The sequence below is a fragment of the Passer montanus genome, unplaced genomic scaffold (genome assembly GCF_014805655.1).
Source record: "Passer montanus isolate IOZ18808 unplaced genomic scaffold, ASM1480565v1 scaffold47, whole genome shotgun sequence".
Lineage (NCBI taxonomy): Eukaryota > Metazoa > Chordata > Aves > Passeriformes > Passeridae > Passer > Passer montanus.
In genome coordinates, this window is record NW_024369596.1 from 5,172,875 (window position 1) to 5,197,042 (window position 24,168).

The 24,168-nt window shown below is 51.6% G+C and overlaps 2 protein-coding genes across 6 annotated transcripts in view; one reads left to right on the forward strand and one right to left on the reverse strand.

Annotated features, from left to right (window-relative positions):
* The first annotated feature begins 247 nt into the window (after positions 1-247).
* FEZ1 (fasciculation and elongation protein zeta 1) lies at positions 248-15,320 on the forward strand. Its single transcript, XM_039722144.1, has 10 exons — positions 248-385; positions 3,425-3,727; positions 6,674-6,770; positions 7,604-7,705; positions 10,298-10,511; positions 11,661-11,932; positions 12,479-12,559; positions 12,952-13,027; positions 13,520-13,585; positions 15,157-15,320. The coding sequence occupies exons 2-10, from the start codon at positions 3,453-3,455 to the stop codon at positions 15,171-15,173; spliced, it is 1,200 nt and encodes a 399-aa protein (XP_039578078.1). The 5' UTR covers positions 248-385; positions 3,425-3,452; the 3' UTR covers positions 15,174-15,320.
* Positions 15,321-16,348: 1,028 nt separating this feature from the next.
* Positions 16,349-24,168, reverse strand: part of PKNOX2 (PBX/knotted 1 homeobox 2) — a 49,354-nt gene continuing 41,534 nt past the window's right edge. For all 5 annotated transcript variants that reach the window (XM_039721986.1, XM_039721987.1, XM_039721988.1 and 2 more), the window contains 6 exons: positions 23,751-23,883; positions 23,580-23,677; positions 21,544-21,663; positions 19,749-19,825; positions 19,070-19,248; positions 16,349-17,908 (listed from right to left, as the gene is read on the reverse strand). In XM_039721986.1, the coding sequence (XP_039577920.1) occupies positions 17,661-17,908; positions 19,070-19,248; positions 19,749-19,825; positions 21,544-21,663; positions 23,580-23,677; positions 23,751-23,883 (855 nt within the window). In that variant the 3' untranslated portion in view covers positions 16,349-17,660. The remainder of the gene's footprint in view (positions 17,909-19,069; positions 19,249-19,748; positions 19,826-21,543; positions 21,664-23,579; positions 23,678-23,750; positions 23,884-24,168) is intronic.

Sequence of the window (24,168 nt, forward strand, 5' to 3'; positions counted from 1 at the left end):
TTATTTCATAATATTTAATTGTTTTATTTTAGAAAAGAAAAGTCTCCGGATATATGACTTGACCTTTATATAATCTTTTTTTATATTTCCTATCTATGAATTTCTATTGTCATTTCCATGGTTTCAGTGATTTTTTTCCCTTTCTCCCTCGGTGTCAGCGACCCGCGTAGCCCCGCGCGCGTGCACGAACGGCCGGGCACGGCGGGGCTCCGGGGGATTTTAGGGATCGCTGGAAGGACGGAGCCCCCCGGGATCAGCGGTGACGTCACGGCTCCCTTGACCACCACCCGCATCCCCCTTCCCGGTGACGTCACCGGTCCTCCCCCGCGCCTGCGCAGTGCGGGCGCAGCACCCCCGGCGCGGCGCGGAGGATGCGGGGCTGCAGGTGGGTGCGGGGCCGGGGGCTGCAGGGGGCTGCAGGGGGGCTGCAGGGGGCGGGCCGCGCTCGCAGCCCGCGGGGGCGCGCTGGGGGTCGGGGGGACGCGGGGTGTGCGCCTGCGGGGAGGGGCGGCGAGCGCAGCGAGGGCGGGTCCGTGTGCGCGTGTGTGTGTGCGTGTGCGCGCAGGGCTGGGCGGGCGTGCGAGGGATGCGCGAGTGCGCGAGGGATGCGCGAGTGTGCGAGGAGTGCGCGAGGGATGCGCGAGTGTGAGAGGGATGCGCAAGTGCGCGAGGGATGCGCGAGTGTGCGAGGGATGCGCGTGTGTGAGAGGGATGTGCGTTTGTGAGAGGGATGTGCGTGCGAGGGATGCGCGAGTGTGCGAGGGATGCGCGAGTGCGCGAGGGATGCGCGAGTGCGCGAGGGATGCGCGAGTGTGCGAGGGATGCGCGAGTGTGCGAGGGATGCGCGAGTGTGAGAGGGATGTGCGAGTGTGCGAGGGATGTGCATGTGTGTGCGAGGGATGTGCGTGTGTGCGAGGGATGCGCGAGTGTGAGAGGGATGTGCGTGTGTGCAAGGGTTGAGCATGTGTGCGAGGGTTGAGTGTGTCCAAATGTGTGTGTGTGTGTGTGTGTGTGTGTTTGTGCAAGGGATGTGTGTGTGTGCAAGGTCTGAGCGTGTGTGCAAGGGCTGAGCGTGTCCAAGTGTGTGTGTGTGTGAGTGCTGCAGCTGTGTGCAGGGCTGGGCTCACCTGCAGTGAGGCACACGTGCAGGGTGTGCATGCACAGGGCTGCAGGGCCCGGGGCACCAGTGGGGCACACGTGCATGGGGTGTGCCCGTGGTTCCAAACCCTTTCCGGGCAGGTTTGCCCCAAAGCCCTGATGTTTGTGCTCCCCTCCCCTGGAAGCGTGGCCAGGGCTGGGGAGTGAGCTGGGTGCTGACCCCTGTACTGGGCTGCTCCTGGCTTACTCCTGGCTTACTCCGGAGTTCCTGCTTGCTTCCTCTGGGGCTGCTGCTGGGATGCTCCTGGGATTCTGTCAGTAATCCCCTGAGGGAGTAGTGAAATGCTCAGGGCACAGCTGAGGTGCTCAGGGTGCTGCTGAGATGCTATCAGTTTACTAGGATGTGGACAGGCTGCTCTGCACACAGCACTGGCAGAGTGGCACTAAGCTACTCTCAGGATACTCTGTGGGTGCTACTGGGGTGCTGCAAAAGCTCCAGTAAGGTACTACCAGGCTGCTCCTAAGATACCTGCAGAGCTGATAGTGAGGTACTCATGTGAAGGTGCCCCTGGAGCAGCTCACACAGGGTTCCTCTCAAGATACGTTCAGGTGGTTTTCAGTGTAGTCACAGGGCAGTAAGAAAATACCCAGGTAACACTTTGCACTGCCACAGTGCCACCAACACCCTGAGGATGACTGTGTCCCACTGCACCACTGCTAGGATCCTCAGCACACTCCTTATCTACTACTGGGATACTATCAGGATACTATCAAGGATACTATCAGGGCGTCAGATGCTCCTGGGATGCTCCTGACAGAATCAGGGTATTCCTGCCTGTGCTAGTACAACATCAGGACAATGCTGAGCTACTCAGTGCTGAGCTGCTACCAGGATACTCTCAGTGTAGCACAAAGGTACTGTCAGGGTGTTGCTAAGATTTTACCAGGATAACACTCCAAAGTTCCACTTGGCTAATTGTAAATGTATTGCTAATGCTGATGAGTATTACTAATGGGGCACTACTAAGATACTACAGGGTCATTGCTAGGATACCACATTGCTGGCACTACTATGGTAGTAGCAGGACGTTAACACAAAGCTCCCAAGGTGCTGTCAGGACAGGGGCAGTTCTCAGCAGGATGCCCTCAGGATAAGAGGGCAGTTATTTGTAGGGTACTCCCAAGGTGCTGCAAGGGCACCAGAAAGGATCGTGGCAAGATAATTCTGGGATGCCATCAAGGCAACACTCACGTTTTTGGGGTACTGGCAGCACATTACTGATACTTTCAGCCTCAGTATTTACTGTTTAGTAGTGACATGGTGTCAGATTAAGCCCTTTTCTGACTCAGAGATGGGGAACTGAGAGGTGGCAAATCTGATAGGCCAAGAAACACTTCCAGTGTGTTGTGGCTGAGCGTGTCCAAGCTTCTGATTGTGATGGCGTGAATTGTAACGTCTGTATTGTCTCACCCTTCTCATGAGACTGAAAATGGAATAAAAGTTTTTGAAACACCTCTCAGTTACCCCATCTCTGGGTCAGAAAAGGCCATAATCTGACACTATAGTATAAGGATACAACTAAGATACTACCAGTTCAGGAAATGGATAATGGTATGGCATTTTTTACATACTATCAGGGTAGCACTGAGCTGCTTGGACCACCATCAGCACTTTGTTGCTACTAGAATAATGCCACAATATCAGAATATTTCTTCTGAAGGTAGCACATCCTGTTGGGATACTGCCAGGATACTACAGAGATACTGTTGGTTGTAACAACCCTGGCAGCAGGGTTTCAGTGAGCACAGCAGCAGCAAAGGCAACGGGGAGCTGGGTTTGTAACCTGTTAGTAGCCTGGTGAGGGAACAGGAAGCTGGTTGTTGTAGTCTGGTGAGGGAACGGGGAGCTGGGTGCTGTAACCTGGCTGTTGTAACCTGTGAGTAGCCTGGTGAGGAAACGGGGGGCTGGCTGTTGTAACCTGCGAGTAGCCTGGTGAAGGAACGGGGGGTTGGCTGCTGTAACCTGGGTGTTGTAACCTGTGAGTAGCCTGGTGAAGGAACAGGGAGCTGGCTGTTGTAACCTGTTAGCAGCCTGGTGAGGAAACGGGGGGCTGGCTGTTGTAACCTGCGAGTAGCCTGGTGAAGGAATGGGGAGCTGGCTGTTGTAACCTGGGTGTTGTAACCTGTGAGTAGCCTGGTGAGGGAACGGGGGGCTGGCTGGTGTAACCTGGGTGTTGTAACCTGTGAGTAGCCTGGTGAGGGAACGGGGGGCTGGCTGGTGTAACCTGTGAGTAGGCTGGTGCCTGACGGGCAGCTGTCCCTGCAGCTAAGGCAGCACAGGGCTGTTGAGGAGGATGGAGGCGCCGCTGGTCAGCCTGGAGGAGGAGTTCGAGGAGGGGCCCGCGGACGATGGCGGGTCCCCGCCGCGCGCCGCCGACCCCGCGCTGGCCGAGCTGGAGAGCTTCTCCGCCGAGATGATGAGCTTCAAGTCCATGGAGGACCTGGTGCAGGAGTTCGACGAGAAGCTCACCGTGTGCTTCCGCAACTACGACGCCGCCACCGAGGGCCTGGCGCCCGTGCGGGGCCGGCTGCAGGCGCAGGAGGAGGAGGAGCGCCTGCAGGATGAGGAGTGAGTAAGGCCCCCCTGCTCCTGGGGCCACTTCCCACCCCGAGCCCCCCCACAGGGCAGGCTGCCTCCCAGCACTGCAGCACGGCCATACTCCGTGGAGTATCCTGTGAGTAAGGGTCTGCGTGCTGCCTTGCATGCTGGCAAGGTACAGCCCGCGTGCAGCTCGGGCCCTGCATCACTGCACAGTCATGCAGCAGCGTGGAGCAGCTGTGTAGTATCTTCTGAGTAGCTGTGTAGTATCTCTTGAGTAGCTGTGTAGCATCTCTTGAGTAGCTGTGTAGCATCCTATAAGCAGGCCTGCATGCATCCTGTCATGGTCATCAACCACTCCCCTTTCCCAGAGCATGCACACAGCATGACTGTGCAGCACTGCAGAGTAGTGGTGTAGTATCTTATGAGTAATACCCCCCTGGCCTGTTGCACCTCACTGTGCTCTTCTATGAGCCCATAACATGCAAATCAGCACGTGGACTGTGCTGTGAGCATACAGCACCTTGGAGTAGCTGTGTAGGATCCTTGGAGTAGCTGCGTGAGGTCTCTGGAGTAGCTGTGTAGGATCCTTGGAGTAGCTGTGTGAGGTCCCTGGAGCAGCTGTGTAGGATCCTTGGAGTAGCTGTGTGAGGTCTCTGGAGTAGCTGTGTAGGATCCTTGGAGTAGCTGCGTGAGGTCCCTGGAGTAGCAGCCTATGAGGAGGAAGAGCAGTGTGTCCCATGCAGGGGGTCACAGCTCTGTCTGTGCAAGGAAAGCTCCAGGGGTTAAACATAAACCTTGAGTAAGGTGTGAGTAGAGTTCAGCCACCCCCTCTGTGCCATGCTAGGGGATGGCCAAATTCCCTCAGGTCAAATTCCCCCCAAGGCTCCCCAGTTATTATTGTGCCTTTTGTGTTCAATTCTGCAGTTCCATTAAAAGCCCTGTTTTGTTACAAAATGTCATTTTTTCCTGCAAATCCTTGGGCTTCCTGCTCCTGATGATCCCACACTATGGCATTTCTTTGGATTTGTTGTCTGTTTTTCCTGTGGATTTTTTGTCTGTTTAATTCGAATTATTCCAAAATCGCTAACCCTCATTCTCACCAAGCAAAGGGGTTGCATTCAACCCAAAAAGCCCCAAATCTGTTGGTTTTGTCGGTTTGTGTTTAGGTTTTTCCCCCCAAACCCACTGAGGCTGAAATGATTTTTGCAATTGCTCGAATCCATGGTTTTTCAGAGCAAAATGCAGCTTGGCTGCGCGCCGGGGCTGCCGCGCTGTCGCCGCTTTGTGCCACTTATTGTGTCTTTTTTGGGTCACTTTGGGCAAAACAGGGCTTTTTTTTTTAGTCTTCTTTGAATGAGCCCTGTGTGCAGGCCGGGGGAGGGGCCACGGCCTCACAGGCACTGCATTTCCAGAGTTTTTAACCATTTCTTGCCATAATTAACTCAGAAATCACTGCTGGTCTTGGCCTGCTCCTGTGAGGTGCTGGTCCTTTAAGAGCAGAGAAGAAAAAAAAAAAAGCAAATTTGTGGGGATAATTACTAACTTGATGTGCTTTGTTAAAAAAATAAGTATTTAAGATTTGGCATCCGCATTTTTGTATGTTAATTTGTGAAATCTGTAATTCAAGGGGAAATCAGCCCTGGTGAGAAGGGAAATACAATAAATCTCAAAAATGAGCAGTTTTGGGGTTGGAAAAGGGGCAAATGGTTTGGGGGTGATTGTCAGGATTCGGATGTGGCACCAATTGGACTGAACCCCCCATTTCTGGTGGGAAAATGGGGGTGCTTGCCTGAGATGGGGAGAAAATGTCTAATCTCTTTCTGTGCCTTTCCTCAGTTTTTGACATTTTCCTCCCATTTTTGGAATGCTGCCACTTCTCGGCTCTTTTTTCCCATTTTCTGTCTTTCTCCTCCATTTTTTCCCTTTTCTCTACTTTCCCTGCCCTTTTCTCCATTTTCCCCCTCATTCTCCCTTTTTTCTTACATTTTCACCTTTTCCCCATTTCCCTTTTCTCCTGATTTTTCCTTTTTCCCTCACCTAATTCCCTATTATCACCTCTTTCCCTTTCTTCCCTTTTGTTCCTCTTTCTCCATCTCCCACCATTTTTCTTTTCCCTCTTTCTCATTTTTTCTTCAGTTCCTCCCCTTTCACCCAAATTTTCCTCTCTCCACTTTTCCCCCTTTCACCCCTTTTTGCCCTTTTTTCCATCTTCTCTTTACCCCTTTTTTCTCTTTTCTCCTGTTTTCCCCCTTTCCTTTTTTCCCTTCTTCCCCCTCTTTTCCTTCTCTATTTTCTCCTCTTTTGGTCACTACTTCAAGAAAGAATTTTAGGGTATTTCTAGGTGTTAAAAAGTGACATTTTGGGATCTCTGGGGTATTTCACTGAGGGGGTTGGGTGGTTGGAACATGACAGAGTAGCATTTTGGGGGTGTTTCAGAAGAACATTTGGGGACAGTTTGGGGTGTTCCAGGGCTGCATTTTGGGGTGTTTTGGGGCCTTTCAGAGAGCCCTGGGGCTTTGGGGCTGCTTTGAGATAATGTTTTGTGCCACTTCAGGGCATGATGGTGCTGGTTTTGAGTGGCATTTGGGGACATCTAGAGATATTTTGGGACATTGCTGTGGCCTTTTGGAGTGTTTTGACAGCAGCATTTCAAAATGACATTTAGGGGGCATCTCAGGTGCTGGAGCAGCATTTTTGGGTACTTTGGGGTATTTCAGGGCAGGATTTCATGATGCTATTTTGAAAAGCTTTGGGGTCTTCTAGGACAGCATTTGGGGTTTTCTAGGATATCATTTGGGGTGTTTTGGGATGTTTCAGGCATCTCGGTGGTGTTTGGGGATTTTTGGAGGTCATTTTGGGATATTTCTGGGCTGCATTTCGGGATGTTTTGCAGCACCTTGGCGTGCCGTTTTTGGGATGTGTCTCTGAGATGTAACATTTTGGGATCAGCGCTCACCACCCGCCTCCCTGCAGGGTCTGGGATGCTCTGACTGATGGCTTTGCCCCCCGGGGCTCCCCCCGGCCGTGGCAGCTCCCTGGGACTGAGCCCCTCGATGGCACCGACCCCCAGGTACGGCTGTGACCTCCCCACGTGACTCCCTGAGTGTGATTGACAGCTGTCAGTCAGCCCCGAGGCTCAGCGACCATCATGCCCTGCAAACCACCCAAAAAGGGTTGTTTTGGCACCTGGTCTTTGCCAGTTTGCCCCCATGCCACGGTGGGGTGGGCGTTTTTGGGGGTAGAAAATGGGTTTTCATTAGTAGTGAGTTTGTGCTGTCAATAGCTGCTTTTGGGGTTGTAAAAATGTCCCAATATCCATGGAATTGAACCCGTTTGGATGTGTTGCTGAAGAGAAGATAACTTCCTTGGGTTATTTTCTGCTAAAAAGGTGAAAAAAGTTGGTGAAAGGTGGGAAAAAAGAAGCTGCCTCCTCATCCAACATCTCCATCCATCTGTTCCCTGGTGGTGTGCCCCTCTGCCATGTCCCCACCGTGTCTCCATCAGAGCTCTCCCATTCAGCTCCACCAGCCCTCATCTCCCCATCCAGCATCCCTCGTGTCTCCACCGAGTGTGCCCAACCCCACTCTCCATCCAACACCTCCATCCAGCACACCTGCTCTTCTCCCTGTCTTCTTCCCACTCCATGGCTCCATTCTACAGCTCCCCATCCAGCACTGCCTGTCCAACATCTCCATCCACCTTCTGTCCATTGTCTGCAGTGTCCCTGCCCAAAGCCCCATCAGCATCTCCATGAAATACCCTCAATCCAGCACGTCCCATCTTGATGTCCCCATTCAATGTCCCCATGCCACCCCCATGTCCCCTGAGCAGGGGGGTGGCTGTCCCCGTGCCCGGGCTGGGCCTGTGGTGCCACCAAGGCTGCCCAGCCCGTGTCTCCTGCAGCTCGGTGGCAAGGAGGAGGAGGAGGAAGAGGAGGAGGAGCTCACTGAGAGGAGTGAGCAGGACTCTGGGATCAACGAGGAGCCGCTGCTGACAGCTGAGCAGGTACCCCTGGGCCTCTGGAGCCCTGCATGTCCTCCAAAAGCCAGGCCTGGCCATGACCACGAGCTGAAAGCAAAAGGAAAAGGCAAATCCTAATCCTTGGGGTGTGGCACGCAGGACCTGGGATGTGGCTGTAGACAGAAGTGTGGGCTGTGGGGCTGATGTGGGATTTGGCTGCATGTGGGAAGGTGGGCTGAGGGTGCTGCTGTACAAAATGGGGGCATGGGGGGAAGGATAGAAGTGTGGGGGGCAGAGGGGGAATGCAGCTGCAGGTGCTGGTGTGGAGGCAGGATGCAGATGTGGGGTGCAGGACGCACATGCGGGGTGTAGGACGCAGATGTGGGGTGTAGGATGCAGATGGGTGTAGGAGAAGGGGGGGGGGCAGAGGGGGAATGCAGCTGCAGGTGCTGGTGTGGAGGCAGGATGCAGATGTGGGGTGCAGGATGCAGGTGCCAGATGCAGGTGCCAGATGCAGGATCTGCATTTCGGGATGTTTTGCAGCACCTTGGCGTGCCGTTTTTGGGATGTGTCTCTGAGATGTAACATTTTGGGATCAGCGCTCACCACCCGCCTCCCTGCAGGGTCTGGGATGCTCTGACTGATGGCTTTGCCCCCCGGGGCTCCCCCCGGCCGTGGCAGCTCCCTGGGACTGAGCCCCTCGATGGCACCGACCCCCAGGTACGGCTGTGACCTCCCCACGTGACTCCCTGAGTGTGATTGACAGCTGTCAGTCAGCCCCGAGGCTCAGCGACCATCATGCCCTGCAAACCACCCAAAAAGGGTTGTTTTGGCACCTGGTCTTTGCCAGTTTGCCCTCATGCCACGGTGGGGTGGGCGTTTTTGGGGGTAGAAAATGGGTTTTCATTAGTAGTGAGTTTGTGCTGTCAATAGCTGCTTTTGGGGTTGTAAAAATGTCCCAATATCCATGGAATTGAACCCGTTTGGATGTGTTGCTGAAGAGAAGATAACTTCCTTGGGTTATTTTCTGCTAAAAAGGTGAAAAAAGTTGGTGAAAGGTGGGAAAAAAGAAGCTGCCTCCTCATCCAACATCTCCATCCATCTGTTCCCTGGTGGTGTGCCCCTCTGCCATGTCCCCACCGTGTCTCCATCAGAGCTCTCCCATTCAGCTCCACCAGCCCTCATCTCTCCATCCAGCATCCCCCGTGTCTCCACCGAGCGTGTCCAACCCCACTCTCCATCCAACACCTCCATCCAGCACACCTGCTCTTCTCCCTGTCTTCTTCCCACTCCATGGCTCCATTCTACAGCTCCCCATCCAGCACTGCCTGTCCAACATCTCCATCCACCTTCTGTCCATTGTCTGCAGTGTCCCTGCCCAAAGCCCCATCAGCATCTCCATGAAATACCCTCAATCCAGCACGTCCCATCTTGATGTCCCCATTCAATGTCCCCATGCCACCCCCATGTCCCCTGAGCAGGGGGGTGGCTGTCCCCGTGCCCGGGCTGGGCCTGTGGTGCCACCAAGGCTGCCCAGCCCGTGTCTCCTGCAGCTCGGTGGCAAGGAGGAGGAGGAGGAAGAGGAGGAGGAGCTCACTGAGAGGAGTGAGCAGGACTCTGGGATCAACGAGGAGCCGCTGCTGACAGCTGAGCAGGTACCCCTGGGCCTCTGGAGCCCTGCATGTCCTCCAAAAGCCAGGCCTGGCCATGACCACGAGCTGAAAGCAAAAGGAAAAGGCAAATCCTGATCCTTGGGGTGTGGCATGCAGGACCTGGGATGTGGCTGTAGACAGAAGTGTGGGCTGTGGGGCTGATGTGGGATTTGGCTGCATGTGGGAAGGTGGGCTGAGGGTGCTGCTGTACAAAATGGGGGCATGGGGGGAAGGATAGAAGTGTGGGGGGCAGAGGGGGAATGCAGCTGCAGGTGCTGGTGTGGAGGCAGGATGCAGATGTGGGGTGCAGGATGCAGGTGCCAGATGCAGGTGCCAGATGCAGGATGCAGATGTGCAGTGCAGGATGCAGGTGCTAGGATGCAGGGTACAGATGTGGGGTGCAGGATGCTGGGTGCAGTTGTGGGATGCTGGGTGCAATTGTGGAGTGCAGGGTACAGATGTGGGGTGCAGGATGCAGATGTGCAGTGCAGGATGCAGATGTGGGGAGGGGGATGTGGAGGCAGCAGCAGGCTGTGGATGCAGGATAGAGAATGCAGGTGCAAGTACAGGATGCAGGAGGAGGAGGTGGGTGCAGAGGGCAGGATGCAGACAGGTGCAGGATGCAGATTTAGCTGTGGATGCAGGTCCTCAGTGTCCATGGAATGGGGGATGCAGATGCAGGATGCAAATAGAGGACCCAGGGTACAGATGGATGTAAATGCAGGTGCTGATGCAGGATGAAGGGAGCAGAATGCAGATGCAGGATGGAGGGGAGGATGCAGAATGCTGATAAGGATGGAGGATAGAGGGAGCAGGCTGCAGATGGGGGCTGAAGACAGGATGCAGGTGCAGGATGAAGGGAGCAGGTGCAGGACAGTTGCAGGTGTGGGTGCAGGGCAGGAATGCAGGACAGTTGCAGGTGTGGGTGCAGGGTGTGTGGGGTGCAAGGTGCAGGTAGGATGCAGGTGCACATGGTGCCCCACAGGTCATTGAGGAGCTGGAGGAGCTCATGCAGAGTTCACCTGACCCCGAGGCTGACCCCGAGGGTGAAGAGGAAGAGGAGGAGGAGGATGAGGAGGAGGAGGAAGAAACCAAGGCTGATGCTGAAGGCAAAGGTGGTGGTGGGGGCACGGAGCCCATCCTGCTGCGGGAGCTGCATGCTTTCTCCCCTGCCTTCAACAACAACTGCTCCCACGAAGGTATGGCCAGCAAAGCCCAGGCCAGTCACTTTCTGGGGACAATTCCAACCCAACTGGACAACTGAGTCTCTCCAGGCCTCAGTGCTGGCTTGCTCTGGGACTTGGCCAGAAGGGCTCTTGGCAGAAACTGTGAAGAACCCAGGGACCTGGCTTTTGGTGTGGAAAGGCACGTGGGGCTCACCAGGAGCCTTTGTGTTCTGCATGGGGCGCTCCACGCACGTGAGATTTGTCACTGGTGGTGTGGGCTGTGTCACCAGCAAGCCCAGGCACTTCACTCGTTGCTCTGCTCTTTATCTCACTGTGCAGGTTACTAATCACACCATGTCACTAATTGCACCATGCATGTCACTAACTGCACCGTGCATGTCCATAATCACACCATACATGTCACCGGTTGCACGATGCATGTCAAAAATTGCACCATACATGTCACTAATTGCTCCATACATGTCACTAATCACACCCTGCCTGTCACTAATTGCACTGTGGATATCACTGAGTGCACCTTGCATGTCACTAATGGTGCCAGGAAGTTCACTAATTGCTCTGGGCACGTCGTTTATGGCGCTGAGCATATCAGTAATTGCACAACGGGTTTATCTCTTGTGTCTCAGAAAATGCAGAGCCCATCTCGCTCAGCACGAGATGCATTTTAATGGCTGCAGTGTGTGTTTCACTGACTGCACCGGGGTGTCCCTGACTGCAGCAGGCATTTCCTCCTTTCCCCATGCATGGCACTGCTGCAGAGTCCAGAGGAGGCCACGGAGATGTCCCAAAGGCAGCAGCACCTGTGCTGGGGTGACAGCTGGGGAAGAGAAGGCTCCGGGGAGAGCTCAGAGCCCCTCCAGGGCCTAAAGGGGAGCTGGAGAGGGACTGGGGACAAGGGGTGGAGGGACAGGACACAGGGAATGGCTCCCACTGCCAGAGGGCAGGGATGGATGGGATATTGGGAAGGAATTGTTCCCTGTGAGGGTGGGCAGGCCCTGGCACAGGGTGCCCAGAGCAGCTGTGGCTGCCCCTGGATCCCTGGCAGTGCCCAGGGCCAGGCTCGGAGCAGCCCGAGCCAGGGGAAGGCGGGGCGGCACGGGCTCTAAGTGCCCTCCGAGCCGTGCTGGGGCTGTCCCGGGACACAGGCGCTCTCTCGGGCAGGGCTGGGCCGGCTGTCGGCGCGGGAGCTGCTGGCGGCCGCGGGCCGGGCCGAGGCGGCGAGCCGGGCGCTCTCGGCCGAGCTGGTGGCGCAGCTGGCGCGGCGGGACGAGCTGGCCTTCGAGAAGGAGGTGAAGACGGCGTTCATCGGGGCGCTGCTGGCCGTGCAGGGCGAGCAGCGCGAGCAGCGCGAGGCGGCCCGGCGCCGCCGCAGGGACAAGGGCCCGGGCCCGCAGGGAGCGCGCCCCGAGCGCGGCGGCAGCATGCCCCGCAAGGTGGGCACGGGGCACCGCGGCGTGCGGGCACGGCATGGGGCGAGGGAGGAGGGATGGGGTGGGGATAGTGACAGGGTGAGGCAGAGGGACGTGGGGGCGAGGCAAGATGGGATGGGATGGGATGGGGCGGGATGGGATGGGATGGGATGGGATGGGTTGGGATGGGATGGGATGGGAATAGTGACAAGGTGAGGCAGAGGGACATGGGGGCGAGGCAAGATGGCATGGCATGGCATGGCATGGCATGGCAATAGTGGCAGGGTGAGACAGAGGGACGTGGGGGCAAGGTGATGAGAGATGGGATGGAACGGGACTAGATGGGATGGGAATAGCGACAGGATGGGGCAGAGGGGCATGGGAAGGACACAGCACAGGGACCAGGGAATGCAGGGACAGGGGGACTTGGAGCAGGGACACAGAGGGATGTGGGATGGGTGTGGAGCAGAGAGCTGGGAGTTGTGGGGGATGCCGGTGGCAGAGGCGGTGCCGCGGGTGATGCTGCTGTGGTGCCACGGGAGGTGACAGGGTGACACGCTGTCCCCCCAGCGCTTCAGCATGGAGGGCATCTCCAGCATCCTGCACTCCGGCCTGCGCCAGACTTTTGGTCCTACCACCAACGAGAAGCAGGTGCCCTTTTCCCGACCCCCCCAAAAAAATTACCCAAATCTGTTTGTTGTCACTCCTCCTCCCTGTGCTCTCCATTCCCCTGCATCCCCCAGCCCCTGTTAAAATCTTTCTTCATTTTACAACACTGATCTATCCCCTACACCCTGCTAATCCCTCTTGAAAAAATTAACTGTTTTCACCCCAAGAAGTCCTCCCTGAGGAGGGATGGATTTGGGTGGAGTTTGCAGCACCCAGTTAGTTCAGCACTCCCCAAAATATCTGCAGATTAAATGCAATTGCAGGAATTTTGCAGAAATACTCTATTTTTGCACAAATCTGTCTCAAGACGATGCAAAAACCAGGCAGTTTTGTGCCATCTGGGTGGTTTTTTGGGGTGGCTTTTGTTTTTGCAGTACCTGAACACGGTGATTCCCTACGAGAAGAAGGGCTCACCACCCTCCGTTGAGGACCTGCAGATGCTCACCAACAGTGAGTATTCATTCAAGCTGCTGGTTTGGGTCAGCAGCACATGTTTTGGGGACACAAAAGCACATTCTGCTTTGCTTCAGTGGCTGCAGTTTGGGGTATCATTGCAGCACAACCAATTTGGGGAATTTTTTTTACATCATTGCAGCATGGGCAATTTAAAGTGCTACCACCCACGTTGCATCATAATTGCAACAAACCCACCTGGTGGGGAAAATCCCTGGTTTGCATCACTGCAGCACAGCTGGTTGGCAGCCAGCACCTCCCCCCAGTTTATTCTCCTCATACCAGGGTTGGTTTGGGGGTAAATCACCCATTCTGCACTGCCACAGATTGGCTAATTAGGGATTAAAGTCATTTTTGTGTGGGTGTTCCCAGGCCTGCTGCATAAATTGTATGGGGAAATTGTATGGCAACTGTGGGGCTGGTTTCGGGGGGAAAAGGGACATTTGGGGGGCAGCAGGGCCAGGCTCACAGCTTTGCTCTCCCTCATAGTTCTGTTTGCCATGAAGGAGGGGAATGAGAAGGTGCCCACTCTGCTCACGGATTACATCCTCAAAGGTACCTGCTCCCCCCTGCCTGCCCTGGGCAGCCCTCGTGCATCTTCACTCAGCTCCTCTGCAGCTCTGTGCCTCCACCACAGATCCCTCTGCATCCTCCTGCCTCTCCACTGCATCTTTTGTGAATCCTTTGCCCATCCCTCTTGCAACCTCCTTCATCCCTTTTGCATCTCCTTTGCGTCCTCGAGGAATCCCAGATAAATCCTGTGCATTCCTCCTGCATCTCTGCTGCATCCTCCACACGTCCTTCAGGAATCCTGGATGCATCTCCTGCACATCCCTCAGGCATTCTCTGTACAGCTCTCCTGTCCTGAGGCAGCTCTCTGTCTCTGGAGGTGCCTGTGCAGCTTCCTGCCCCATCCTGGGGCCCATCTGCTTCATCCACACAGCCTCATCATCCTCTGTGCACCCTCCCTCACCCCCCTGCCCATCAGGCACCCTCCTCTGCCTCCCTTGGGCATCCCATCCATCTTCTTGCACCTCCTGGGCATCCCTGTGCATCCCTGTGCATCTCCCACACCCCTCTTGTGCATCCTCCTGAGTCCTCGTGTGTCCTTCATGCTCCCCCTGTGCACTGCTGTGTGTGTGCATTCCCTGTGCATCCCTTGCATGCTCCTCCTGCCTCCCACGTGCAGCCTCCTGCAGCTTTTCTGCCTCCTCATGTGCCCAGGTGCCTCATTCACACTCGTGCAGCCTTTCTGCTCCTGAACCCTTGTGCATGTGGGGCACACTCCTGTGTCCTGGTGCCCTCCTGGCTGTCCCTGTGTGTGTCCTGGTGCCCTCCTGGCTGTCCCTGTGCACACTTGTGCATCCTTGTGTGTCACTGTGCACCCCCGTGCAGCATTGCATTGTGCATTCTTGCACATCCCCATGCACACTTGTGCATCCTCCTGCATCCTTCTACATCCCTGTGCATGCTCATGGATCACAGTGCATCCTCATGCATTCCAGTGCATCCTCCTACATCCTTGTGCATGCCTGTGCATCTTCCTGGATGACAATGCATCCTCATGCATTCCAGTGCATCCTTCTGCATTCCAATGCATCCTTCTACATCCCTGTTTGTCCTTGTGAATCACAGTGCATCCTCATGCATTCCAGTGTATCCTCCTGCATCCTTGTGCATCCTCGTGCATTCAAGTGCATCCTCCTGCATCCCTGTGCATCTCTGTGCTTGCTTATGGATCACAGTGCATCTTCATGCATTCCAATGCATCCCCATGCACACTTGTGCATCCCTGTGCTTGCTCATGCATTCCAATGCACCTCCATGCTTCCCCACACACCCCTGTGCATCCTCCTGCATTCCAATGCAACCTCCTGCATCCTTGTGCATCCCTGTGCATCTTCCTGCACATTTGTGTATCCTCCTGCATCCTTGTGCATCTTCCTGCATCCCTCTGCATCCTCCTGCATCTCTATCCATCCCCATGCATCCTCCTGCATCCCTGTGCACGCTCCTGCCTCGCTGCACCCTCGGTGCCCCGTGCAGTGCCCCCAGCCCTCCCCTCTCTATTTCTCTCTCTGTGTTTCTCTCTCCCTATTTCTCTCTCTCTGTGTCTCTCTCTGCAGTGCTCTGCCCGACCTGACGCAGTGCTGCCCCCACACTCCCACCCCGGCGCCTCCAAATCGGGGCCAAACCCCAGGAAAAAGGGTCACGCACCCGTGGCTGCCCCACCCTGCACTCCCCCCTTTGCACAGCTGGGAATAAAGAATTCCTGACATTAATTAGGCAACTGCTGTCCAGTGTCTGTGTCTCCCCTTGCTCTGCAACTTTTTCATAGGAAAATGATGGTTTTAAGCAAAAAAAATCCCAACATAGACTTAGCTCACGAATATTCTGGGATCTCTAAAAAACACAAACTTCTGGCTAATGAGCTGCTGGCTGCAGCTGCCACAATTGGAGGGGCAAAATTCAGATTAAATTCCATTCTCAGGGATTTTTCCCATTTTTTTTCACTTTTCCGTGGCCCAGGTGCAAACATCACCCAGAAAATCAACCCAGTATTAAGGAATGGCTCATTAAGGGACAGGGGGGCTTCCATCACTTCCATTTGGTGGAGAATTGCTCTGATTTGGGGTTTGTCACTCATTTTGGGGAAGAGTGCCTAATTTGGGGGGTGTTGCTCATTTTTGGAGAGTGTTGTCCATTTTGGGACAAATTCAGTCATTTTGGGAGAAGTCACTCATTTCCAGAAGGACCAGTTTGGGACAGCATCCTCTGGGAGCATGTCACTCATTTTGGGGGAGGATTTTTGCAGAACACAACTCCTTTTGGAGTGAGCACCCATTCTGGGGGAGAATCACTCATTTCAGGGAGATATTAGCCCCTTTTGGGTCATCATTTGGTTCTGAGGAGCATCCCTCATTTCTGGAGACCATCACTCATTTTGGGGTTGTCTGGAACACTTCGAGGGAGCTTCTGGGGGAGAATCACTCATTTTTGGAGAGAACAGCTCATTTTGGGGTGTGCATCCTTCATTAATGGGCAAAATCTCATTGGAGCTTGTCTGAGGGGGAAAATTTTCATTTTTGGTGGACCATCAGTTTTGGAAGTATAAATCAAATTTTCTCCACATCACTCAATTACCAATTTGGGTCCATCCACCCATTTGGGGGGTAAATTAATTTTATGAGGGGAGTTTTGCCCCTTTTGGGGGGTTATTCCTGCATTTTGGGTCTTCTCCACTCAAAGGAAGAAGCTGCCAAGAAAATACAGGTGCGACCCCTCATCTTGTAGCACTTTATAATAAATGGCCAGGAATTAATACTAAATTACAATGAATCCTTTATGAAATTACAGATTACATTCACGCCAGATCAGTATCCAAAAATAGGCATTTCTGCCCATTGCATCACTTGGTTTTTTTATCCCAGCTCTTGTTCAGGTTCTTTTGTTAACTCTTCAAGAGCCAGGAAAAAAAAGCACAATATGGGCAAAAAGCCTCCAAGAAAATGATCCTTCTCCTAGAATCTCACATTTAGAGCAGGAACCTGCAGAAGACAATTCCTTTATTTTTACCCTGGTTTGCTTTTGTATTTCCTCCCATGCCATATTTTAAGGTGAATACACCTTTTTGCTAGCATTTAAAATAAAAAAACCCAAAATACAGGGTTTTTGGCAGCTGCCCATCCCCATGGGGCTAAAGCTCCACCATTTTGCCACGTGGAGGGACAATACCAGGGAGAAATCATCTTTTAAGCAACAATACTTAGTTTCCTTCCACCCAGGCGAGTCTTGCATATTGCCATTCAGTTTTGGGTGAAATCCTGCATTTTTTAAACCAATTTTTCCCCATTTTTAACTAACTCTGTGCCAAAATGCCTTTGGAAAAGTTTTACTTCTGGCAGCCTTTGCCCCAACTCTGCCTCCAATCTCAGCCCTTGAGGACGAGAATGGGGTGAGCTGGACTTTTTTCCAGATTCAGCAGAGGTTTCAGCACATAAATTAAAGGATTTGGAGGAATTTCCTCCCTTTTCCAGAAAGTTGTGTCCAGAGTCACCAAGCAGCCTCAGCATCGGGGCCAAAGTTGGGAGGTTTGGGCAATCCCATGAGTTGAGCACCAAACCCTCCTTGGACATAGCAGAATTTGCACTCGCTGATTGTTTTTCTTCCCCCTCCATGCCAGTATTTATGCCTGTGAATGACCTTTCTGGGGGAAAAATCCAAAAAGCATCAAGTCCTGGGGTTGGTTTGGCTTTTCTTTGCACCAAGAAATCCAAGGGATGGGCGCAGTGGCCCACCCACCACTGCCCACCAGCATCCGAGCGTCACGTGGGGAAAACAACTTTCCCTAAAAATGCTTTTGCTTACCAAAAAATGAAGGGAGAAAGAAAAATAAAACCTGAAATAAAAGATTAATCTGGCCACAATATGTGCCTTGTAAACGCATGTCCTTCACTCCGTGCGCTGCCTTGGTGGTCCCCGCGCTCCTGGGGGCAGCCAGGGCCTCTGCCAGCGCTGCCAGTTTGCTTTTTCCTCACTAATTTCTTCTCCTTGCCTTTATTTTTTTTTTGCATTTCGGGGGAAATTTTGTATCTGGTGCTGTCAATGATTTGGGAGGGTGCAGGAGGAGCTATTCCAGTGAGTCACTGTGGTCCAAACCAAGGTCAGCACCAGGTGCTGCTGGGAGGCCACCAGGCTCTTCCTCCAGCTCTTCCTCCTCTTCCTCCTCCTCCTCCATCTCGTCCTCGTCCTCCTCATCCTCCTCCTCTTCCTCAGTGCCATCCAGGGAGTCGTCGTGGGCTGCCAGCATCGCCTGCTGCATGGCCATGGTGGCAGTGGCTGATGAGAGGGGCTGGAGGTTGTCCATGCTGAGCGAGCCTGGAATTAAAAGCACAGAAATGAGGACTCCCCAGCTAACACAGAAAGGACAAAGGAAGTGCATAAAGCAAGAAAAACTCAAGTGAAAAGCTTGGAGCTTCACCCATAGGGTGTCCCACCTACCCCAGTCACACCCCAAGGCGCAATTCTTAATGTTTTTAGTTAATGCATTGTTAAATAACACGAAATCTTAGTTCTGAGCAAGTGCTGTGTCCAGTTCTGGGCCCCCCAGTTTAGGAAAGACATTGAGACACTTGAGGGAGTCCAGAGGAGGCAACGAGGCTGGTGAGGGGCTGGGAACACAAACCCTGTGAGGAACAGCTGAGGGAGCTGGGGGTGATCAGCCTGGAGAAAAGGAGACTCAGGGGTGACCTTATCATGCTCTACAACTTCTTGAAGGGTGGTTGTAGTCAGGTGGGGGTTGGTCTCTTTTTCCAGGCAGCAACTGGCAGAACAAGAGGTCACAGTCTCAAGCTGCATGAAGGGAAATATAGGTTGGATACTAGGAAAATGTTTTCACAGAAAGTGTGATAAAATATGGAATGGTCTGCCCGGGGAAGTGGTGGAGTCACCATCCCTGGGTGTGGCACTGGGTGCCAGGGTTTAGCTGAGGTGTCAGGGAAAAAGTTGGAGTCAATGGTCTTGAAGGTCTCTTCCAACCCAGTGATTCTGTGATTCTGTAGATGACCAGATTGGTTGGGCAGATCTTCTCTTCATCTTCACTCAAGTCCTACCCTTCCTTCTCTTCATCTCTGGTGTATGTTCATTTCTGTTCTCTTCACCTTCTCCTCATCTTCTCTCTTCCTCATCTGTTCTTTGTTCATCTTCTCTCTCATTGTCATCACCTTCTCTATTCTTCTCTTCAGTTTCATCATCTATTTTCTCTTCATCTTCTCTCTTCCCATTTTGTCTCAATCTGTCTTCCCATCTCCATCTTTACAAGTCTCCCCTCCCTCCCTCCCTCCCTTCCCCGGCTCCTCAGATGACCCAAGCCGTGCCCCACAGTGGGTGATCATCATCTGCCCAACTGCAAGGACCTTCTTGTGGGGGCCACCTCTTGTGTTTCCCCACAGCTCAATAAAGGCCTCTAGAAATTACCAATTAAGGCCATAATTAATGCACGGCCGCTCCTTCCTGGAAGCCCACTGGGCTTGTCCTTACCATCAGGGTTTGTCCCTGCATTGCCCCCCTGCTGCTGCAGGACGCCGGCGGCGATGGAGTTGGGCCAGAACCGCTGCGTGGGCCGGTGCTGGGATTTGATTTTCTTGGCTTTGGGGGCTGGGTCCGGGTTGCTGGCGTCCAGCATGGGCTGCAGGATGCGCCGCCGGGCGTTTATGAACCTTTCCATGGGAAGGAGAGAGCACTGGAGTGAGTAAGAGTTGTTACACCAACACAGAGTTCAAACAACGTTACGGCAAATCAGTGGGTTGCAATATAATAATAATAATTTAAGAAAGCAGCTTCATGGTTCAAAAAGCTGGTTGGTTTGGTTTTTTTTATTTGCCTGTGGCCCTTTATAGCTCTGCATTATTTTTGCTGCTGAGTTGGGAGAATGCTGCACATTGGATTTGCCAGGAGAGGGCACTGAGACCTTGCAAACCAGTGCTGACTCTAAACACCACTGAGCTCATCTCCCCAAAATCCCAAAATCACAGGATATGCTGAGTTGGAAGGACTCACCACGATCATTGAGTCCAGCTCCTGGCCCTGTGCAGACACCCCAAGAATCAGCCTTAACCACCCAAGTTAACCCCAAAAAAGCAATATACAGCACCAAAACGGGGTGGAAAAGGTCCTAAAGGCAGCAAAATGACTGAGTGGGCCACCAGCATCTGCTCACCAGTTGTTGACTTGCAAGAGGGTCAGGTTGGTTTGGGCAGCAATTTGCCTCTTCTCATCCTCTGTGGGGTAGGGGTGCTGGAAAAAAAGAGAGATGGGGTAGCAAGACTGCATCCCTGTATGCAAGGTGTCACCCCTGAGTGAAAAATAATGAAAACCTCCTTTTTTTTTTCCCCCTCACCCTAAATTTGGTGGCTTCTTGCATTTGCTGAATGCAAGATTGAAGGGTGGCATCCAAGAGCATCAAGATTTCCTTGGGTGCACGTGGGGCTTTTCCAAGGCTTTCCATCAAATGCTTTCCTTGAAGAAAAAATGTTCTTGGGGTTTTTTTAACTCTAGCAATTTTCCAGTGATGGTTGTTGGTAAACATGAGATTTGTGCTTCAAAAGCAGCTTTTTGCTGCTTTATTTTCAGAGGCACCAATGAAACACCCTGAAACATCTGCACTGGGAACCACCAGCACAGAAAGCTTCAGCAACCTCCTTCCAACTGTGCTAAAATGCTCTTTTCCCACCCCAGAAATTAAATTATTAATAAAGCCACGTTTTGGAGCCCCAAACCAGTGACAATTATCATGACTTGTTTTTCAGCTGTTAGTCCCCAAAACTGTGATTTCCTTGACAACACCACCCAAAGTCAGTGCACATTGAAGATTCACTTCCCACTGGGGCCTCAGTGGTTAAAAATGGCAATTTTTGGGCAGAAATATCCCTTTTTTGGTGTATTATTTCCAGCATTCTTTCCTCCTGCTGGTGCTCCAAAACTTCCAGTAAAATGATGAGCATTTTTGGTTAAAAACCACATAATCTCTGACACCAGATGGAGAAATCTCACAGGGAAGCCCAAATTTCTTCTGACCACAAGGACCAGGCTGTGAACAAAGGTCCAACCATCCAGCAGAAGAATTTTTTTCAATTTTTCAGGTCTGTTTTGGAAATCTTAAACTAACTGGGGTTCTCCTAGCACTTGGCAGAAAATTGCTTTGCAGTTTCTGGTCTTTAAAGTCCTTTTTGTGCCCTCAAATCTGCAGCTGTGCCCTCCAGAAACACAGGAGATGCATGACACAGCAACTCTCTTGTCCTCATTGCAATAAATCCAGAATTTTCCATTAAAAAAAAAAGGCTGGGAAGTTCCCAGCCTGCTGCTGCTTCATGTCCTGGCTGATTTTTGCACAAGTTTCTTCTTGGAGCTGTTACCTTCTGCATTACTGATGCCTTGGGGATCTCCCACCACTGGCTTCCTGGAGAGCCAGCCTTTGCAACCAGTTTCCAAGTGATTTCTTGGCTGAATTATGCAGGAAAAAATGTGGGATTTTTGGCTTTTTGCCCTTCTCCCAGCCCTGCTGATGAAAGAGAACTCTTCATGCACAAAAATATCCAGTTTGCATCTAAGCTCCCTCCATCTTCCATCTCCAGTCCCCCAAAACAGGGTGACTTTGCAGTTCTGTTTTGACAGGTGGCTGCTGTGCTACAGCCCTACCTGTGAGCAGCTCTCACATTCCAGCTTGCTAGAAAAGGATGTTTTGAAGCTGTTAACTGCAAAAAAACCTCAATTATCCATCTTCTAAAAAATCACAGGAGTCCCCTTCCAGATTTGTGTGCTTCTTCTTGCCTTAAGGGAATATTTTTTTCCCACCTGCAGTGACAATGGTAATTCCCAAAATACTCCCAAAATACAAACCACTTTGCACCTCCAAGCACAAATTCAGACAAACCACCACCTGGATTTGGGAATTTCTGGACTTTTTGTCCTTTTCCCCCCATGTTTCAGGGTGTTTTGGTGGCTGAGGGGCTCACCATGAGATGCTGGAAGAGCCATGAGCGCATGATGTTGGTGGCGTGCTTGGGCAGGACGCCCCGCTTGTTCTTGGACTTCTTGTCCTCACCATCAAGGAGGGAGGTGAGATCCAGGTTCACCTGCCAGGGCAAAAGGAATGGGGAGACAATTGCATGAAAATGGTGATGGGCAACCCAAAAAATGAGCAAAACCAACCCAAAATGGGAGTGGGATGAGTGAAAAAAAACTGGCACTTATAGGAGCGTCCAAAACCCATTTCCTGCTCCACCAAATCTGCATAAATGCAGATTTCCCCCCAGAATCTGTATTTTTTTTTTTTTTTGGTCAATGTTTTACAAGGGGTAATGGCTCTGCTGGGGAGTGTATTGATGACACCATGGCCAATTTCAATGTGTACTTTAGGAAGAAAACACTTTTACCTGAAAAAATAAAGTAAAAAAACCCCAAACCTCATAAAAAGATTATTTTCTCAACTGAAAGTTAAAAAAAACCCTACCACTCACCAGTCCCTTGCAAACTCATATTCCACACCCAGCTGATTTCCACCACAAGGAGGGAGATGCCCATTGAGCCAAAATTTGCTTTTTTGCCCCCCAGAAATGAAAAAGAAACATCTTGCTGCAAGAGAAGTTTTAATGAGGATTCAGGAACCAAACTGAAATCTAAGCACTTGAGTTTAAAAGGGATTTTTTTTCCCCAAGTCTTCATCAAAACACTTCTCCTGGATGAATTAAACATCAGGCCAGCGGGTCCCTGTGATTCCCCTGGGCTGCAGCTGAATAAATCATGCCAGTGGCACAGGAAGAGCATCCGAAGGTGCTTGTCCAGGCTCTCTCCCTGCCCCAATATTCCCTGTGCACATGTTTTTCCCACCACAGAGGGTTTTGCTGCAAGATTTAAACCTGCAACTGAGAGATATTATAGAAAGGAAATTTTTAAGCATTGCACAGGTGAAAAAAAAACCTGCCAGGGAGATGCCACTTCTTTTAAAAATGCTGCTTATTTCGTTTGATAAGAGGGTCCTGCAATTAAAATGGGGCATTTTAAGAATAACGGGGTGAATTTCTGCTGCTCTGCCCCCAGGAAGCAGTGTTACAGAAATGGATGGGTTGTTTTTTTAACAAATTCCTGGGGTTGGGAAGAGCTCATGGACAAGCTGTGCTAATAAATCCAGCTCTGCTCCAAATCATTGTCTCACTGCAAGAATTCAGGGATCATTGCATAACTCATTGCAATGTCAGGAAAAAAAAAAAGGAATAAAACCAGAGCAAATGGCTGAAAAATATCCCCAAATTCAGAAAGGAAGACCTAAAAATGAGCCTTTCCCACAAGTGCTGGACAGGCAATGCCAGTGATCCCAGATCTATAATATATCAGCATATCTATTAATACATATATCAGCAATAATATCAGCAATATCAGATAGATATAGATATAGATTAGATATAGATATAGATATAGATATGGATATAGATATAGATATAGATATAGATATAGATATAGATATAGATTAGATATAGATATCGATATCGATATAGATATAGATATAGATATAGATATAGATATAGATGATATAGATGATATAGATATAGATATAGATAGATATATCTCCTATATAATATCCTGTATAATATCCTATTCTATCCTATATATAATTATTAATATAGAATATAGAAAATGCAATATGTACAATGCACAGTATATATATATACACATATAATAAAAGATACAGAATAAAATACCATGTTCTATCACACATTTCAAATAGCAGAAATTGTTACATGTTATATATTGCACTAAATAACATTATGTACATTATTATTGTATGCTGTAATATTTTATAACAGCAATATAAGCATTGTTATAACTTCTCAGGTCACTGCTATAATTTGTCAGGCACCCCAAAGGCACCCGGCAGATGGCTTTAATCAACGTTTCTTGCTAATTAAAAATTTAAGACACTCCAAGGGCTGAACTGCTGGAGAAGTGGGGGGGTTCCAGGTGCAGGGCAGAGCTGGAGCAGGGCAGGCCTTACCTGGGCGCTGGGGATCTGCAGGGCTCCGGGGGTGATGGCCTGGGCGAGCACCTGGCCCTGCGACGTCACCATGGTCACGGGCTGGTACAGGGCTCCACCTGCGGCAAAGAACACGAGTGGGGGCACCAAACCCCCCGCTGCCCCCTGCCCAGCCCCTGCCCCGCTGCCTACCTGGCACGGCGGGCGAGCTGCTGCCGGTGCCCATGGCCAGGTTGCCCGGGGGCAGCGTGGCCGCGGGCACCACGATGCCCGCCGGGGGGTTGGCGGCCGGCGGCAGCGCTGCCGGGGAGCTCTGCAGCATCTCCTGCACAAAAGGAAACATTTTAGCATAAAGGTTTTCTTTTTTTTGTCTTCCCTAAATTTCTTTTTTTTTTAATTTTGCTGGTTCGACAGGGAAAACTCGCGGGAAATTTGTCGGCCTGTTGCAAGTGCAAAAATTAAAAAAAAGATGGAAAAATAAGGATTTATGCTCTGCAAAGCTCCCATTTAGCACCTTCACCAAACTTGTCTTCTTTGTGCAGTCACTCTTTTCTGTTAAAAAATAATTAAGGGAAAAAAAAGACCATGAGGGACCAAATTTTATCTTTTT